Raw genomic sequence first — 20,741 nt, forward strand, 5'->3', positions numbered from 1 at the left:
AAATGGAGAGGGAAGGACTTAAGGGAATATAATAAAAGGAGTAAACTTATTCAAAATATACTGCATCCAGCTGTGGAATTATCACAATGAAGCTCCATTATACTATTAATATAGCTGATGAAAAAATAATTTAACACCCCTTCCCAAAAGCCTCTGGCCTTGAAAACCATAGGCCATACTCCAACACAAGTGAATTAAAAGGATTAAAATACACAGAAACACAACAAACAAAAAGAGTGTAAGCTAGGCAGTGGTGGCTCATGCCTATAAACCCTAGATGCTGAGGAGCCTAAGATCTGAGGGAAGGCATTTTGATGCCACCCAAGAAGGAATGTTCATGAGTCCCTTATCTTCAATTTACTGTCAAAACGGCAGAAGTAGAAGTATGGTTCAAATGGTAGATCACTAGACTTGAGGGGAAAAAAAGCTCACAAAGAGTACCCAGACCCGGAATTCAAGCCTTAGGACTGGCACAAAGGAAAAAAAAAGGGGGGGGGGAGTATAGATCCTCCCTCATGCAGTTTACAAATACCTCAAATAACAGAACAGTGAAATTGCCTTCTCCATTTTTCTAAAGAGGAAGGCTATAAAAATTCATCAAATGTGTAAAACTCTATTTACAAATCTATCAAATTTATAAATAGAACAATGTGAAAATATTATCTATAAAGCCCTTACAAGCCAGGTGCCAGTGTCTCACACCTGTAATCCTAGCTACTCAGGAGGCTGTCTGAGGATCTCAGCTCAAAGTCAGCCTGTACAGACCAATCTGTGAGGCTCTTCTCCAATTAACTTAAAAAAAAAAGAGGAAATGAAGGTGTAGTTCATGTGGTAGAGTGCTACCCTTGGGCAAAAACGCCAAGTGAGAATCTGAAGCCCTAAGGTCAATCCCTAATACTGGCATAAAAATAATAAAAATAAGCCAGGCGCAATGGCTCACACTTATAATCCTTATACTCTCTGGAGGCTGAGAACTGAGGATCAAGATTCAAAGCCAGCCCAGGCACTAAGCCAGTCCTGGGCTTGAGCTCAGGGCCTGAGCACTGTCCTTGGACTTTCTCAAGGCTGGAGTTCTACCACTTGAGTCTCAGCACCACTTCTGGCTTTTTTCTATGTATATGGTACCAAGGAATCAAACCCTGGTCTTTGTGCATGCAGGCAAGCACTCTACCACTAGGCCAAACTCCCAGCCCTGTGAGACTCTTATCTCCAATTAATCACTGGAAAATGGGAAGTGGGGCTGTGGCTCAGGTGCAGGATGGTAGCCTTGAGCTAAAGAACTCAGAGACAGTGCCCAGGCCCCGAGTTCAAGCCCCATGACCCACAAATAATAATAGTAATAATAATAATAATAATAATAATATAAAGAAGGTTGCTTTCTTTATGCCTAGCCCCACTCCTTCTTCTCCTATGTGCCTATAGGTTCAACAAAACCTTCCCTAGGTCCACAGTCCTAAGGTGGACTTCTGTACTGAGTACAGAAGCAAAAGCAGAAAGTGAGTTCTTAGATTTATAAACAGACCATATAAATCATGACCAGTACTGAAAAACTTCTAAGTTACAAAGTAGAGGGCGGATAACAAGACTCCAAAAGGCAGAACACTCAAGAAATGGCAGTACAGGCACTAAGTCTTAGGCCTCATTAGATTCCATTCAGAACTATTATTTCTTCAGTACACCCTAATTCTCTTAGCTATCTAAACATAATAACTAAGTCTTTCATTTTCTCTGTATGTACCCAGAATCACATTCTTTATTTCCTTCTATTTTCCATCTATCTTTCTATAATTATGATCTGCTGCCTAAGTTTTCCTTCTACCTAAGTCATCAACAATACACTCCCAACTGGCCTCCCTGTTCTGACATTCCTCTTTCCAGCTCCTCCTGTGCATGTCTCGAGTAACTAACTTGTCCCAGGCTGCACAGAACCCTCCCTGGTTTAGCACTGAGTCTCATGTCCTGAGAAATCCCTTAGCCCTAGACAAACTGAGTAAACAGACCACCCTGCAGTCAGAGTGAAATCTTCCCTTGAAACAATACGTCAATCTCATCACTTCACTGATCAAAAAGACATATTTCACATTTCTCAGTAAAATAAATTCCAAAGTAGATCCCAAACCTTTGCCAGAGAATGAGAAAGTATATTGGGCTGAGGTAAGAAAACAAGTATGATAGTCCTGATTTTTAACAAACAAGTCACTTAGTGCAACTGGAACTTAGTTCTTCACATGGAAAATTGAGAATCTCAGACTAGATTTCCCTTTCAATGCCAAAATTCTCTATTTCTATTCATATTTAGACCCTCTTATTTAACTAGATACCAGCTCAACCTAATCCAAACACAACAGGAAAGTTCTTACCTTTGTAATTTTTTATTGTTCCCTTCTCCATCCAAGATTTCTCTGTTTTCTTCTCTGCCCACCTCAACCTCACTTCTTAATAGAAGCCCACCGGCCCAGAAAGACTCCAAATGTACCGAGGTTTTCTATTAATCAGTATTTAGCAAGTCTTAACTCTAATGCTCAAACTCTTCTAAATATGAAGCTTCTTTATTCAAAGTGGGACAACCTCTTTGAACATTTTTATGATTTCCTTATGGAATACCAACACATTGTAAATAATAGGAAATGTTACTATAAATAACAGATCTGTTGACTGATGTATAGAAGAATAAAATAGGGATCTAGTTGTAAGAGAAAAGCAGAAATGAGTAGAATTCTTTGTATCCTATACCAGACTCAACAACACTTCCACAATTCAGTAATTCACTTATCCAAAAAAAAGTTTATTAAGAATCTCCTAGGATGAGCCGGGTGCAGCGGCTCACGCCTGCAATCCTAGCTAAACAGGAGGCTGAAATCTGAGGATAACTGTTCAAAGCTAGCCTAGTCATTAAAGAATGTGAGACTCTTATCTCCAACTAATCACTGGAAAACTGGGAGTGGTTCTGTGGCTCAAGGGGCAGAGTGGCCACCTTGAGCTGAAGAGCTCGGGGACAGTGCCCAGGCCCAGGGATAGGGCGGTAGCCTTGAGTTGAAGAGCTCAGGGACAGTGCCCATGCCCATAGTTCAAGCCCCATGACCTACAAAAAAAAATTAAAAGAATCTCCTATGATGGAAAAAGTTAGAGAGGATGAGAGATGGGATTACATTGCTCAAAAAGAAATGCACTCTTTACCTCATAAGCCAACCCCGAGAAGGAATATTCATGAAACTTATTGCTATTATTGTTATATAACTGTAACTTCTATGTACCTCACCTGTATAATAACAATAAACATTTTTTTTTTGCCAGTCCTGGGCTTGAGCTCAGGGCCTGAGCGCTGTCCTTGGACTCTTTCTAAAGGCTAGAGCTCTACCACTTGAGCCTCAGCACCACTTCCGGCTTTTTCTATGTATGTGGTTCTGAGGAATCGAACCCGGGTCTCCATGCATGCTAGGCAAGCACTTTAACCACTAGGCCAAACTCCCGGCCCCAACAATAAACATTTTTAAAGAATCTCTTATGGTCAGGATTCTGGCATGTCACAGGTATAGAGATGAGGGAATAAGCTCTACATATAGACATCAGGAGTTTCCAAGTTGTCCCTCGCTCAACATAAACTGTTTAGTAAAACTTAAAGGACTCAAATGGTGGCAATTCTGCCACCATCACCCTCCACCCAATGTGCTCCCTAAATGGTTTATATGTCTACTTCTCCCACTAGCCTATTAAGTGTGAATTATAACAACAGCAATGTGATATGGGACAACAGATTAACCTAAAACAAATCTCTTCCAGGAACTATTTGGCGTTTGTTTGTTTTGGGGGATGTTTTGGGTTTTGTTTTTGTTTTTGTTTTTTTGGTTGGTCATGGGGCTAGAACTCAGGACCTGGGCATTGTCCTTCCCTGAGCTTCTTCATTCAAGGCTAGCCCTCTACCACTTTATGCCACAGTGTCACTCCTGGTTGCTAATTGGATATAAGAGTCCCACAGACTTTCCTGCCTGGGATGGCTTTGAACCATGTGATCCTCAGATCTCAACCTCTTGAGTAGCCAGGATTACAGTTGTGAGCCACCAGTGCCTGACTCTTCCAGGAATTATATCTTGTTCAAACATACAGGCTACCTAATTCCTATGTCAACATGTTTTTGTGATGCAACCATGCAGATACCTTTTTTGGGTCATGATTTGACTATAGCCCCCTGTAGTCTTGCAAAAGACAATAAGGATGAACTCAGCCTACACCTCTATCCTTTGGGACTCCCACAGCATGTATGCATATAGGTATGAACACTCACCTAATTGAAGTTGAGATTTGAACAGTGTCACCTATTCCGATGACAAACAAGTTCATGAGCAAATGGGGGAAGTAAATAAACCAAACGGTCTACAGACAGAGAGATTAAGCTGGGCTGAACTGGGTTGGGCCCAGAGTGATTCAGATTCTGTCACAAAATGGGTGTCTCCTGGGATGACATAGGAGGAAAATTTAAGACCCTATAAATAGGGTGGATTTTCAGATCTCTAGTAACCTTCCTGGAGTTCGAACCTACTGCTTACTTCTCTTCAAGCAGGTAAGACATGTGTGGGAGAACAACAGTAGGAACTGCAACTATGGCAATATATACATTTTGCTGAAATGCACTAGGAGATGTGGAGATTTAAGATTCCTTTAGAGTGACAGCCTTGGATAACTTTCTGCTTCTTTTTCTGGGCTCTACTTGAGAACATAATGATAATGGACTTATAGCTTTGCCTCAGTAAAAAGCATCCCCAAACTGAAGACTAAAATTATTGGTGGATAAATAAGTCTCCCATATTTGACAAGGTCCAAGATTTTATAACTTAAGGGACAAGGCTCTGGACCATGAGGCCTCAGCAATGTTCAAGATTCATTGCAATGAATTGACATAAGGGACTCAGTTTGTCCTTACAGGTATCACTATCTACTGTTGGCAACCCAAAGTGCACTGTAGTTAGCAATGTGGCTCAGATTAGAAGCCTATAAACCCAGATACTAGAATTTTCATACCACAAGAAAAAAATACTGATATATAGATCTCCAAAGAGTCTAGCTCCTCAGAATAGCCAGGGTGGATCTGATTTTTATGGGCTTCTTATCATCTGTGCAGTTGATTTGGCTATGTGTTCTCTTGTTATTTTTATCTATAACAGCTGTATTCACTGATTCAATTTTATATGCATGTGTCAAAATGATATGCATTGTTTCTGGAGTTTGGCTTCTCAGAAAACTATCTTAGACTAGTAAAAGAAACTTCTAGCCTATTCCGTCTTCAGATACTTGCTGTTGGTAGAAAATTATGACCTACTATGCTGGCCTCTTGGTCCTCCCTCTATGGGCTTCTACTATACTTTTTGTTTGTTTGTTTTTAGGAACTTGCTTGGTTTTTTAGCAAAGGAATCATAGTTTGTATCTCCCCCACTGTAGAACAAAGATACTGAAAGCCTGACTACAGGTCAAGATGAGGGTATTGTTAAAACAAGCTCTTTCTTTTTTTTTTTAAAGTTTCCTTCTCAAACTAAAAGAAATCAAATCTAGACAAAAATCTTCTTTCTTCATTTAGGGTCCTCTAAATTTGCCAAAATGGCTCACCTTCTGAATAGCATAGTCACTGTGACCAAGGTGTTTCAAAACTATGCCAAAGAGAATGGGGACTGCACTTCACTGAGTAAGAAGGAGTTGAAGCACCTACTCTTAAATGAATTTGGAGACATCCTCCGGGTAAGATACACAGATATTTGTCCTCAGGGAGTCAAATATGAATGATTCTGATAGCTGCATCCAAGATTTCATGTTTTGCTTTATTTGGTCATGCTGTATACCAGGTAGATGCTATACTGGGAAGCACCTTAATAGTTCAGGCTCATGCCTATAATCCCAGCTACTCAGGAGGGTGAGATCTGAGAGTCACAGTTCAAAGCCAGACTGGGCAAGAAAGTCTGTGAAACTCATCTCCAGTTAGCCACCAGAAAACAGAGTGGTGCTGTGGCTCAAAGTGGTAGAGTGCTACTTTTGCTCAAAAGAGCTTAGGGGTAGTGCTCAGGCCCTGAATTCAGGCCCCACAACCAATAACAACAACAACAAAAATAATTCAGTCATCTCCACAACATTTCTCTTACAACATATACACATGTGCACATGTGCACATGTGCACGCACACACACACGTGTGCACGCGCACACACACACACATATATACACATCTCCTTGTATCTGAGCTTTAACAAGAGATAGTACAATTTCAAAGTAATAGAAAATAACTTTTCAGAAGAAAATCTAAGGATCATATTTTTATTTTTATATTTTATATGTGCTCTCCTCACAACTGGTCAGGTATTCATCATGTATTCATTCACTCATTCAGTAAAGGTTCACTGAGGGTCTAATTTATAATGCCACAATCCTAGCTCCAGGAATATAAATGTGAATAAAACCAGCATCCTCTTCCTATAAGAACTCACAGTGTGAAGAGAAAGTAGATACATACTTACAATACAGCATGAGCTAAATGAATAATTATGTCAAATTACTCAAATTAATTATTAAAAGAGTTGATTCTAAATTTGTGTGCCTACTCACATAGTCATATTCCTATTGGTACAGTAACGGATGAGGCTCTGAGAACCCATGGGTCAAAGACCATGACACTTCATTTTAATGGTTTCCCAATCAAAAAATACTTGAGGAGTGAGACATAAACATTGATATACATGTTAGTATCAATAGGGAAATAATTGATTTTGCTGTTTGTTTTATCTTTCCACAGAGACCAAAAGACCCAGAGACTGTGGAAATCATTATGGACCTCTTAGACAGAGACAGAAATGGATATGTTGATTTTCAAGAATATCTCTTATTGGTGTTCCGATTGGTCCAAGCTTGCCATCTTAAGCTAGATAAATCATATGGACATAGGATCTCCCAGCAAGAAATAGAACAGGAAGGAACACAAAATGATAAGTTTACAGGAAAACACACAGGCAAACCACATAGGCAGAGTCATGAAGGAGAAAGGCATACCCCCCACCACAGTCACTCTGAGAAAGAAAGTCAGGAGGTTCAACATGGTCAGTCTGAGAGACAAGGCAGGGACTCCCACCATGGTCAGTCTGAGAGACAAGGCAGGGACTCCCACCATGGTCAGTCTGAGAGACAAGGCAGGGACTCCCACCATGGTCAGTCTGAGAGACAAGGCAGGGACTCCCACCATGGTCAGTCTGAGAGACAAGGCAGGGACTCCCACCATGGTCAGTCTGAGAGACAAGGCAGGGACTCCCACCATGGTCAGTCTGAGAGACAAGGCAGGGACTCCCACCATGATCAGTCTGAGAGACAAGATACAGACTCTCACTGTAGTCAGTCTGAGGAAAAAGATGAGAAGTACAGTTCTGATAAGTATAAGAGACAAGATCAAGACTCTAGCTCTGGTCAAAGACTGAACCGAAGCTCTAGCAGTGGCCATCCTAAAGGGCAAGGATATACATTTTCCCTAAATCAGTCAGAGAAACTGGTTCAGGATTCTCATCATGGTCAGTCTGAAAGAGTTAAACAACAATCAAAACATAACCAGTCTAGAACACTCAGACAAGATTCTCATTCTAGTAAGACCAGTCAACAAGAATCAAGCTCTTACAGACAATCTGGAAAGCAGGGTCAAGAATCAGATAGTCAGACAGACAGTCAAAGACAAAGTTCTCACCATGGCCAGGCAGACAGACAGGAACAGAGTTCTCACCATGGCCAGGCAGACAGACAGGGACAGAGTTCTCACCATGGCCAGGCAGACAGACAGGGACAGAGTTCTCACCATGGCCAGACAGACAGACAGGGACAGAGTTCCCACTATGGTCAGTCACAGACTAAGGAAACTGAAATTTCAGGACAAAATAGGCATTTCCAAGGGACTGATGGAACAAGGAAAGACTCATATGTTGAACAACCAGGGAAGTCAGGGAAACTAAGTCAGCAGATTTCAGGACAAGCAGTAAATCGAAGTCAGAGACAGAGCTCCCAGTCTAGAGAGGGAGATTGTCAATCAGGCAACAGAGAAGAGGGCCATAAGCAAGTCCCCACCAGTCAGAGTCAGGGTGAGAAACACAGCCACTGGGCAGAGGGTGAACAGGGTCATCAAAGCTGGAATCCTCATAGCCATCAAGATCAGGAAAGTCCACGTGAGGTACATGACAAGCAAAGCCATCAGACAAAGGACAGGAAAACACATGAGGATAAACAGAACCTTCAAAAACATGACAGGAAAACTCATGAAGAGGCACAACAGTACAGACAAACCTATGAAGATAAGCAGAACCATCAAAAACAAGACAGGAAACTCTATGGAGATGAACAGAAATACCAAAGAGAAAACAAGAACACCCACAAAGAGGAACAAAAGGGCCTACAACAACAGGATAAACAAAACCAGAAAGAAAAAGAAAGATACCAAGAGTCAAAAAATCAGCGACCCCAAGGATCTCAGCAAGGCTATGGTAACAGAGAAAAATTTCACGTGAATGAAGATAATCAGAGCCACGGTTCACAGGGAAAAGACTTCCATCCAACCCAGAGTGGTGGGAGGTCCCAAAGAAGAGAGCAGGGTAAAGGTCATGCTACCAAGGCAATCAGTACTCCCAACCCCTTCTATGAGTATGTACAAGAACAGAAATCATGGCAGAACTAAGCTGTGTGAGCACCTGAACTAAAGCAACATGAAGCCAAAGAAGACATCTACATATCAAATTCAGCTTTAGTTAATTTAAATGATTGGAAATGTATATCTTCTATTTTCTACCTCTCAAAAGGATGCTTCTGAGGACTAGAATTCACTTTTAGGGCATCTCAATTCTTTCAGCAGCAATTCTAAGGCTTTCTGACTGGTTGAAATCTAAGTTAAAAGTTAAGTGAAATAGTCAGATCTTAATTTTTATCAGTATGGAAATTCAAATCATTTCCTGTTTGGAGCTCTCCTTAGATAAGACTTGGTTAGACCTTTGAAAGGTATACTACTTCTCTCCCCGAAGTTCAAAAAAAAATTATTTTAGACACATATGACTACCTGGGTTTTGATGAACTATGGCTCTGATGGATAAAACACCAGGAATTGTAAGCTTCATTGTCTAGACTAGAGTAGAACACAGTGAGAAGCTGCTAGGAGAATCAGGTACTATAAAGGATATCTTGAAAGTTGCTATCTTGCAAGCCCAACTCCTCACATGGGGACTGTCCAATGGACACTTATCACAAGACCTGGATGAGCTCATTCTGACTCAAAATAGAAAGAAGGCTTATGCTATCTGTATGAATATTCCCAGGGGCCCAAACTATTACTTCCTCACTGCAGAGTTCTGAAAAATCTTTAAAGGTCTTTGTGTAGACCAGGGAATTACATTAAAATCCAATAAATGATTGATGAGCAATGGCTTTGATGAACCTTTTCCTTTTTTATTGTGTAACCATGACATCATCACTTGTAAGACATTTTCCAAACATTAGGCCTCATTTCTTTTTTTTTTTTTTGGCCTCATTTCTTATCTTCTAAAATCTCTATTCTCTAAGTTCTTTGGCATTGACAAATATAAAAATCTATCTGAAAAAGTAAGTCAAAATGGACATTATCTAGCTATAATATTTTACTCCACCCCTACTAGGGAGTTACATTTAACCCTTACCACTCATCACTATGAATAATCATTGAATAGACATCAATACCCATCTCATACCACTCACAAAATTAGCTCAAAATGACTAGACTTATACATAAGGCTGAAGATGTAAAACATAATGGGAAAACTTGACATTGATCTGGACTATGGCTCTTGTGATATGACACCAAGAACATAAACAATCTAAGCAAAGATAATTAAATAGAACTACATCGGACTAAAGAGCTTCCGTACAGCAAAGAAAGCAATCAACAAAATTAAAAGGAACCTATGGAACTGGAGAAAATGTTTTCAAGCTATTCAGCAAATGGCGCTTACAACCAAAGCATAAGAAACTCAAACAACTCAATTAAAACATAGGCAACCAACCTTTTTTTTCCCCAAAAGAAACCTAGCATCTTGATATACATTTGTAATCTCCACACTCAGGAGACAAGGCAGAAAGATCATGAGTTAGATCAACATAGTTCCAGGCAGCGTGGGCTACATTGCAAGACAGAAATGCTATCTTGGCAGGAAAAAAAAGACATGTAAATGGCCAACTGGTACACAGAAAGATGGTCTACACTAGTGGCTGTTAGGGAAATGCAAAGGCAAACTAAGCCCACAATAATATACCACCTGGAATCTGTTAGAATATCTAGTCTCAAAAAGACCAGATAAGTATTAAAGAAAATGTGAAGAAAAAAATCCCTTTGTGTATACTTCTGGTAGAAATATAAATTGGTAAAGTAATCTTTTAAAAAAATAGCATAAGAGAGCCGGGTATGGTGGCTCACACCTGTAATCCTCGTTACTCAGGAGGCTGAGATCTGAGGATCAAGGTTCAAAGCCAGCCTGGGCACTAAAGTCAGTGAAACTGTTATCTCCAATTAACCACTAGAAAACTGAAAGTGGTGCTATGGCTCAAGGGGTAGGGTGGTAGCTGTGAGCTGAAGAGCTCAGGGACAGCACCCAAGCCTAGAGCCCCACAACTGACTAAATAAATAAATAAATAACATAACATAAGGGCTGGGAGTTTGGCCTAGTGGTAGAGTGCTTGCCAGCATGCATGAAGACCCAGGTTCAATTCCTCAGTACCATATACATAGGGAAAAAAAGCCAGAAGCGGTACTGTGGCTCAAGTGGTAGAGCTGTAGACTTGAGACAGCCTAAGGACAGTGCTCAGGCCCTGAGCTCAAGTCTGGGACTGGCAAAAATAAATAAATAACATAACATAACATAAATCTCCCTCAAAAATTAAAGTGAGAACTACCATATTATCCAGAAACTTCACTTCTGGTTGTAATATTTTTTAAATGGTATCCTCAAGATATACATGTAGTCAAAAACACTATGCACAATAGCCAAGACATAGGTTGAAGCCAAGTGACTACCAGTGAATGGCTAAAAGAAGAAATACATGTATATGACTATAATGTTTATAAATTCATATATGTATTCACTACTTTTTCTACTCTACATTTCTGTTCCTCAGTCCTCTATTGTGGCATTCCATTCTATTACACTCTACTTTTTTTAAAAAAAAATTATAGTTTTCATGTACGTCTTCATGATGACGTACATAAGCTCACAAAAGTCCAGGAAGTAATTGATCATATTCCTTTCTTAAGCCCAACAGAAATGCCCATTAGTAATTAAAAGCATCATATATATAGCATATATATATACAACATATCAAGGATGTAGTTCAAAACTCTTGGATTCATAATTTTCTGGACACTGTGCTGGGTAGTGAAAATACCAAGAGAGTCAAAATCTGGAAGCAAGAAAATAATCATGTGTATACCATGGAATGTTGTTTGGTGAAGCAGGAGCAGGAGCAGGAGCAGGAGCAGAAGAGAGAAGGAGGAGAAAGAAAAGAAGGAGGAGGAGGGGAGGAGAAGGAAGGAGGAGGAAAGAAAGAAAGAAAGAAAAGAAAGAAAGAAAGAAAGAAAGAAAGAAAGAAAGAAAGAAAAGAAAGAAAGAAAGGAAAGAAAGAAAGGAAAGAAAGAAAGAAAGAAAGAAAGAAAGAAAGAAAGAAAGAAAGAAAGAAAGAAAGAAGCTCTATACATAGCAGCATGGATGAAACTTGATGATATGATGTTGAGTTCAGCCAGATGATATCACTTGTTGGTAGAATCTACAAAGTTAAACCCATACAGAGACTAGGAAGTAGTACTGTGGCTATAAGAGGTAAAGGGCTAGCCTTGAGCTGAAGAGCTCAGGGAGAGCACCCAGGCCTGGAGTTCAAGCCCTACAACTTACATAGTGAGTTGGGGAGGGAGGGAGAGAGAGGAGAAATGTTGCTGCCGAAAGTTCAGGGATCATCAAAAGGAAATATGTTAAAGGACAAAAATTACTTCCCATTATAAAATTAGTATGTTTTGGATACAGTGACTACAGTTTACAATGCTGTGTTGTATACTTGGACTTTGCAAAGAGGGTAGATACTAAATGTTTTCATCCACCAAAAAAAAGCAAAGTAACAATATATGGTAATATATGCATTACATAACTTCACTATGGTATTCATTTCACAAGATATATATATATATATATATCAAGTTGTTACACCGTATACTTTGTCTACAGTTTATTTGCCAATATGCCAAATTGAAGCTAGAAAATTACTAGAAGAAAATAATTAGTGAGACACAGACAGAGAACAGGGAGTCAGGGAAACTTGCAGCCAAGTACTGACATTGTTACTAACGTCACAGCCAATATTAGGATATTTGTGTTCCTAGACTATGCTCCAGTTTTCTCATGCTTAAGATAAATAGTTGACACAAAACAATTTATAATATCTCTTCTAGATGAGTGCTGTGGTTTTACAAGTATCTAAAACAATTGGCTAACCAGAACTATGGAGCCTGAAACAAATGTCCCATGGAGTTCTACTGCCATCTACTGGTTACTGGATTCCTTACAGCTTTAAGCGCTATTGGAACAAAATGACAAAAACTGTTGGAAAGAGAACTGGTCACAGCATGGCGCTCTTTCCCAGTGTATAGATAAGACGTCTGCCATCCTGATTATTTCTGTTGAAGCAGCTACTTACATGAACAGGACCCATGCTGGATGATGCATAATTGGATGTCCCTGACGTGTGTGTGTGTGTGTGTGTGTGTGTGTGTGTGTGTGTGTGTGTGTGTGTGTGTGTGTGTGTGCGCGCGCGCCCGCACTGTTTTTTGTTTCCTATTACTGTACCAAACCCAATACTACAAGGCTTTGCTTTAGCCTTCCTTGCCACTAAATGAGGCCCATAAGCTTCCAGTACATTTAGTAGATTAAACGTTTGATATTCATTGAACATAGTATTAGCTTCCCTAATTACAAGAGGGATCCTATGTTATGGGCTTAAGAACAGCAGTTTGGAGTCAAAAGATAATGAGTTCTGATTTGGGCTCAACAACTGTATGATTTGAACTCAGTTTCCTCATTTAAAGATTTTGACAGTACATAATATTTCTCGTCTTCAGGTGTCTGTAAGGATTTGGGGAAATACTTGGAATGGTCCTGGCATTGTGAAGACACAACTCATGCCCTGACAGAGCTTGTAACTCGGTCATAGTGGCTACACTGTGCTTTGATAATGATGCATACAACTATTTGCTGAGTCCCCCCATACACACCAAGGCTATAACTAAACGTGGTAAGACAGAAAGAAAAATGACCAGAAAGGTTCAAAGTTATGGATGGCCACCCTGGGTGCAGAATCTATCCTGGACATTGCTGAATATTAAAGATTCAAATGGTAGATGGAATTCTTCAATTAACATCATGTTTATTATTAAATCTCATTTCTAAAAAGCCATTCCAAGGGGTAACATTATCCAAAAAGAGTTGTAGTCATTACCTGGCTTATGAAATAGTTACCCTTCTGTATAACACATTCATAATAACAACAATTTTTTTGTCAATTATGAGGCTTGAACTGTGGGCCTGGAAACTGTCCCTGAACTCTTCGACTCAAGGCTACCTCCCTACTCCTGGGCCTGGGTGCTGTCCCTGAGCTCTTCAGCTCAAGGCTACTGCCCTACCCCTTGAGCCTCAGTCCCACTTCCCATTTTCTAGTGGTTAATTGGAGGTAAGAGTCTCACATTCTTTACTACCGGGGCTGGCTTTGAGCCCCAATCCTCAGATCTCAGCCTCCTGAGTAGCTAGGTGAGCCACCACATTTTTTTAAGCCATTTCATACCCCTACCTTAGTCACTGACTTTTTCATTCCACCTTTGCGCTACTATTCTTCTCAATCCTCTATTGTGCTATTCTAATTCATTCTGCTTGTTTTTAAAATTTGTAATTGGCAAGAACTTCTTTTATGTTACTTCATAAACTCAGTAAAGCAAGAGATATTCAGATGTGTGTGTTTGTGTGTGTGTTGTCACTAAGGCTTGAACCCAATGACTTTTCTGTTCACTCAGCATTTTCACTCAATGCTGGCACTTTGAAAAATGTATTCATTTTTAAGACCCAACAACAGCATGCTACATTCATAAAATATAGTTGAACAGTCTTAGATTATTCATACATTCAACAAACACTGAGGAAAATTCTCAGGACTTAGAACTGAAAATAATCAGAAGTAGTCAGGCAAAGTGGTTCACATCTAGCTATTTGGGAAGCTGAGAGCCTGAGACTTGCCACTGAAGGCCAGTCCAGGCAAAAGTTCACAAGAACTCATCTCAATCAACAGCTGGGTATAGCAGTACACATATCTGTCATCCCAGCTACGTGAGATTCTGAGATTAGGAAGCCAAAAATGAAGACCTCATCTCAATAGAAAAGACCAGAAAATACCAGGAAGAATAAATAAGAAAATTAAGGCCCTGGGTTAAAATGTGAGAACCTATCTCAATAATTACTATGGGGAAAAAAGGAGGCATAGTTCAAGGGATAGAGCACCTGCCTAGAAACTGTGTAGCACTGAGTTTAAACCCCAGCATCCCCTAAAAAACAACATTAACTTCCCTTGATCACTGATGGTAAGTGAGGCACAGTACTGGGCATGTGCATACTGCCTTTCCTCAGATAAACCCCATGAACTCCAGGTAGCTAAGTGGTTTTTATCATCACTATGTTACAGATGAGCAAATCAAGCTCAGATTAAATAAGTTATTCAAAGACATAGATCTAATAAGTACCATGAACAGGATTTGAATTTATGTCTGACTTCACCAGTCCATGTTTTCAAATCATTTGCCTCCCAACAATGAAAAGAACCTACCAAGACCTGCAATCCCTGGAGCAGACTTGAATGTTACTGAGTCAAGTCATGTCTTCGTTAGGGCAGCTACGCATGAAGTGATGCACAAACACAAATCAAACCATCCTTTCCTTCAAAGAGGAGTAGTACATGTAAATCAGTATGTTTCATGGAAGAGTATCGTACTCTGCTTCTAATCAAACACACGGCCCAGGGAAGCACGTCTGACTTGAGGAATCCTAGGGAGATTCTTGCTGGAAGAAAGAAGCAGTTAGGGTGGGTGGGGTGGCTCACATCTGTAATCCTAGCTACTCGGGAGGCTGAGATCTGAGGATCAAGCCAGGTTCAAAGCCAGCCTGGGCACTAAAAAGTCCATGAGATTCTTATTTCTAATTAACCACTAGAAAAATGGAATTGGTGCTGTGGCTCAAGGGGTAACCTTGAGCTCAAGAACTCCGTGACAGTGCTCAGGACCAGAATCCAAGCCCCAAGACTGACAAAAAAGAAGAAGAGGAGGAGGAGGAGAGAAGGAAGAGAAGGAGAAGCAGCAGCAGCAGCAGCAGCAGCAGCAGCTAGCCTCAGTCTTCAAGGATGAATGGGCTTTTAGAGAAGTAAATGTCAGGGAAGAGGTGGAGTGAAGGCCACAGGTTTTGCGGATTTTACAGCAGTAAGCTGGAGAGACCGGCATGGGCTTTTCACTTATTTGAATCACACTAGTATAGCAACATGCTGATTGCTGTGAGAAGAAATAAACAGTACTGAGCTTAGTTAACATTAATAGAAGTAGCCGCCTCCACAAGGAAAGAACTCTGCTCTGCCTCTGCTTAGTACAGACATAATAAGGGACATGACGGCCTAGTTCTTCCTGAAGACAGTGACAGGCCTTCTCTCAGCAGAGGCACTGGCAAGAACCTGAAGTATCTACACAGAATGAGGAGCTGTTCTGCACTGCTTGAGAGAATCGGAATAGTGTCAGGGGGTTACAAATGAAAAGAAGATGACTTTACTCAATTTTAGGAGAAATATCTTCATACTTATGACTACAAGCAAGCATTATCACTGAAGGACTTTTGCAATCAATGTGATTTGTCTTAGATGTTTTCTATGTTCATCAGGTGAGCAGACTCTATGATTCTATGACTTACATGGTCATCCAGCGCAAACTCCCACATAATTCAGAAATCTCTGTCTCGGCATCTTTATCAAATAACCAGTTTCAAAGCCTCAGCCAGCGTCTAGTTTTAAAACGATAACATTTTGGGGTTTGAGGACTCATGTGTCTTACTCCTACACTTCTGATGTAGTCAGTGGAGTTTGCCATGAGTCAGATGAGAAATAAAAGCCCCACTCCACATTTACTCTGTCTATGTGTCTGAGCATTGCGCGGAGGGGCTTGTGAATCACAGCATGATTGCTCTCCCAGTAGGACTGATGGTCTATAAAGCCACTGAAAAGGGTGAGAAGGGCACCCTGTGTAAGCAAGTATGTCCTGGATTCTGGAAATGCAGCCAACTTATTTGGGGCAATATCTACTTCCAAGCCTAACAACCTCTTCAGAGTTCTTACTACATATTTCCAAGCCAAATGTTCTAATTGCTCTGTTCCTTTGTCTTGAAGTTCAAAAGAAGAATCCTTTGTTTTTAGAAAATTTCTTCCCAAGAAAAACAGGAATTTCCAAATGACTAGGAGAAGAAGGAGAAGATGTAGAAAAAGAGAGCTTGAAGTAAGATTAAGCAAACTCCAAGCATCACTCCTCTTTAGGATTTATTCCCTTCGAAAAAAAAACTAGAGGAACCCACCTGTGAGAATTAATAAGCATTTTCAACACAATTTAGCAAAACAAAATCTTGACCATCAATAGGAAAGAAGTACAAGGAAAGTTATCATATTCTTTATTAAATCTCAAACACCTGTTTAAAATGCTGTGACCAAGACAGGTGCAGTAGCTCATGCCTGTAATCCTAGCTATTCAGGAGGCTGAGATCTGAGGATCGTAATTCAAAACCAGCCCAGGCACTAAAAAAGTCTGTGAGAATCTTATCATCAATTAATCACCAGAAAGCCAGAAATGGCACTATGGCTCAAGGGGTAGGGTGGTAGCCTTTAGCTGAAGAGCTCAGGGAAAGCACCCAGGTCCAGAGTTCAAGTCACACGACTGACAAAAAAAAATACTGTGGCCATTAATGAATTAACTTTATTCATCACTCATTTATTCAGTCAACAAATATTGAACGCCTATTAAGACATCAGGAATAGAGCTATAGGAATTACTTTGAACTGTGATCTTCATGGTTTATATCCTAAGAGACAGCAAGACACAATTAAACATATTACGTAAGATAACAATAAATGATACAAGAAGAAAAGCAATGAAAGAAGATAGGAGTCAAAAGGTCATAGCTTTGAATAGGAATGTAAAGGTAGATCCCTTGAGAAAGTAACATTAAAGCAAGGACTTGAAGGAAGAGAACCAATTGAACTTTTTTTTTTTTTTTTGCCAGTTCTGTAGCTTGAATTCAGGGACTGGGCACTGTCCATGGACACGTCTTGCTCAAGGTTAGTTCTCTTCCACTTGAGCCACAGTATCACTTTTGGCCTTTTCTGTGTAAGTGGTACCAAAGAATCAAACCCAGGGCTTTGTACATGATAGGCAAGCACTCTACCACTAGGCCAGACTCCTGGCCCTGACTGAACAGTTTGAAGAACATTCTAATCAAAGGTGACAACAACTGCAAAGGCCCTAGGGTAGGATCATGCCAAGTGTGCTCAGGGAGAGAAAATAGGAGACAGAAAGAGATTAAGGACATGAGTCATAGATGAAGTACAAGAAGTAGCTCTGCAGATCCACTAATGCTCCAAGGTCCCATAGGCTTAAGGATTGTAGATCAAGGGGGAAAACCATCTAATAGTCTTGCCTCAATCCCTTTTCATTTCTTGCATGCCTCTGGAATTTCTCCCTTTAGTGTTTGGAGCCACCCATCTGGATCACATGATGGTGACCAATGACATTCCATGCATCTGCAGGTTTCATATGATTCAAAGGCCTGCCCAAAGGTCCAGGAGTTCTACTACCTAGGAGTAACACCTTCAGAATGCTAGGGCTAGCTAGCATGCATAACACATCCGGTGTTGGGGACTACTAAGAATCATAGCATCCCATTGAACTACACACACACACACACACACACACACACACACACACATATGTGATCTTGTATGTATTTTTTATAAGTTTACCCTTTAGGCCTAATATCCACATGAGAGATATCCTCATGCAGCCTTTGTCCTTGTGAATCTGGCTAATTTTTCTTAACAAAATGATTTTCTAGTCCATCTATTTACCTGCAAATGACATAACTTCATTCTTCTTTATGGTGGAACAACAGTCCTTGTGTATATGCACCACATTTCCTAAATCTATTCATCACTTGTAGGCAACTGAGCTATTTCCATAGTTTGGCTGTTATGAATAATGCTGCACTACACATGGTTGGGTAAATGCTTCTGTTGTATTCTAACTTACATTCCTTAAGCTATGGACTGAACAGCAATATCTCTGGTGTGCATGAAATTCCTGTTTTTGGTTTTCTGAGGAACTTCCATACTGATTTTCATAGTGATTGCACTAGTTTACATTCTTTCCCACCAACAGGGCATGAGTTTCTTTTTCTCTATAACCTTCCCCAGCATTTGTTGTTTGTGTTCTTGGAGATGGCCATTCTGACTAAAGTGAAATGAAATCTCAATAGATCAACATCAAGAGAATACACTTTCTAGTTCAGAAAAAAAAAAAGATACCCGTTTTTATTCGTTTTTTCTTCTTTCCTGTTCTATCTCTGCCCCTAGATGATTAAATAGTGCCTGTCCTCATTAAGAACAATATTTCTCTTTTGGTTTACTGACCTACATGCCAAACTTCTCTGAAAATACACACTCTAGCAATATTCTTTAGGTATCACTCATTCCACTCAAACTGACACTCAGAGTAAGCCAACAGAGAGACTCTCCTATTTACCATCCTGTTAACATCACTCTTCTACATGTATAACTTTTACACTCTCACGTGCAAATCTATATCAACTACTCAAAGTCATTATTACTTCTAGGGCCGGGTGTGCTGGCTCACACCTGCAATCCTAACTACTCAGGAGGCTGAGATCTTAGGATCTAGGTTCAAAGCCAGCCAGGGCACAAAAGGCCCTGAGACTCTTATCTCTAATTAACCTTCTGAAAACAGAAGTAGGGCTTGGCTCAAAGGTGGGTGGGTAGTCTTGAGCTGAAGAGCTCAGGGACAGCACCGCCCAGGCCAAGTTCAAGCTCCATGACCCACAAAAAAAGAAAAAAAAGTCATTATTACTTCTGAATACCTTACAGGTAAACTGATGGACTAATGACTTTCCCAAGATGGTCCAAATGAATCCAGTTCTTCATAATCTAAGCCCAGGATCCTTATCAATGCATCAAGACTAGGCCATCTTTGATAACAAAGTATATAGGAACATATCTTAAAAAGTCATCAAAAATCAAGTAAAATTAACCAAATATTTCTTGGAATAAGAACTTTAAGACAGAATGGACATGGATTAGCATCTTGGAGAAAGGCTCTAATTATGAGCATCAGAATCAATTTCCACGGACACAGATGAAGTGAAATACAAGGAAAAGCAAATAGACTAAATGCCTGTAAGAAAGGGTTGTGCTAGGGAGTATCTGAAAATTGTGTAAAAAGCAGAACTCAAATAATCGAGATTATTTTTAAATGTTTTATTCATACTCTTGTCTTATAATTAAAATTTACCTTCAGTGTGAAAAAAAAGCAGAACTCACACCTTTCTTCCTAATCTTTCACACCTTTGGTGTTTTTAACCCTGCCTCCTTTCTCCTACTCCTCTGGAAACTTCTTAGACTCCTTTCTTATTCTGTCACCAGGTATTTCTCAAGGTTGGTTGCCATTTTATCATCCAAAGAAGTTTAAAATACTGATGTTTAGGTCTGAAGTGTAACTTTAGCTCTTGGGATTCTTAGAAGTTCCCCTAGGTAGTTCTAACATACACTAATACAGCCACTGCACTACACCCTTCTCCCAGTCATGCTCATCTTTACTTGAGATTTCAACTACCACATTCCTCCTGATAGTCTCCAAATGAATGTCCCCAGCCGATTTCATACTAACTTCTGGACCTCTTTTCCAAGGCATCATACAGCAACTTAAACTCAGCATGCTGGTCAACTCTTCTGGTGCTGTGATTGAATGAGTTTTGTCCCAACCAAAATTCAAGTTGAAATTTAACCACCAGTACTAATATTCTAAAAAAGAAAAACAGTGGAGCCTTTAAAAGGTGTTTGCTTTATTACAGTTCCACTGTTATGAAAGTATCTGTAGTCCCAGAGAGTGGGTTGGCTATTCTTAAGAGCAGATGGTTACAAAGCATCTGGTCTTCCTTGTCCTGTTCTCTCTTTTACAAGTGTCCTTTTGCCTGTCTACTGACTCCCAGGAGCTGAAGAAGCACTGGGCTCTTGTCAGACCCAGCCACCCAATTTTGGACTTTACAGCAACCGCAACCACGTGGTAAACAACCTGCTCTTCTTTACCCAGTCTCCAACAAAGTCTTATAGCAAAAGAAAATGGATTAACACATCTTTAAATAGCCTTATATCTTCCCAGTTACTCAAGCCAAAAAAAAACAGACCTGTCCCCAATTTCTTCCTCTTCCTTGCTATTACATAAAATATGTCAGCAGCATGCTGCATGTGTTTCTACTTCTTAAACTCCTCACAATTTAAATAATATTCTCTATTTCAACTGCAAATACCTTAGTCATCTATTTTGTTAAGTCATCAATTTTATGACGTGACTTCACTGTCTTTCCTCCAATAGCAACTAGC

The 20,741-nt window shown here is 40.0% G+C and overlaps 1 protein-coding gene across 1 annotated transcript; it reads left to right on the plus strand.

Annotated features, from left to right (window-relative positions):
• The first annotated feature begins 5,589 nt into the window (after positions 1 to 5,589).
• Rptn (repetin) lies at positions 5,590 to 8,682 on the plus strand. Its single transcript, XM_090340977.1, has 4 exons — positions 5,590 to 5,727; positions 6,772 to 7,234; positions 7,379 to 8,181; positions 8,284 to 8,682. Exons 1-4 carry the CDS (start codon positions 5,590 to 5,592, stop codon positions 8,680 to 8,682), a joined length of 1,803 nt encoding a protein of 600 aa, XP_090197103.1.
• Positions 8,683 to 20,741: the final 12,059 nt, after the last annotated feature.

The sequence above is a fragment of the Megascapheus bottae genome, chromosome 10 (assembly GCF_031878675.1).
Source record: "Megascapheus bottae isolate mThoBot1 chromosome 10, mThoBot2.hap1, whole genome shotgun sequence".
Taxonomy (NCBI): domain Eukaryota; kingdom Metazoa; phylum Chordata; class Mammalia; order Rodentia; family Geomyidae; genus Megascapheus; species Megascapheus bottae.

Coding starts and splice junctions, on each gene's coding strand:
- Rptn (XM_090340977.1), top strand. CDS start 5,590: ATGGCTCACCTTCTGAATAGCATAGTCACTGTGACCAAGGTGTTTCAA. Junction 5,728..6,771: donor AATTTGGAGACATCCTCCGG/GTAAGATACACA, acceptor ATCTTTCCACAG/AGACCAAAAGACCCAGAGAC. Junction 7,235..7,378: donor TGGTCAGTCTGAGAGACAAG/GCAGGGACTCCC, acceptor CTGAGGAAAAAG/ATGAGAAGTACAGTTCTGAT.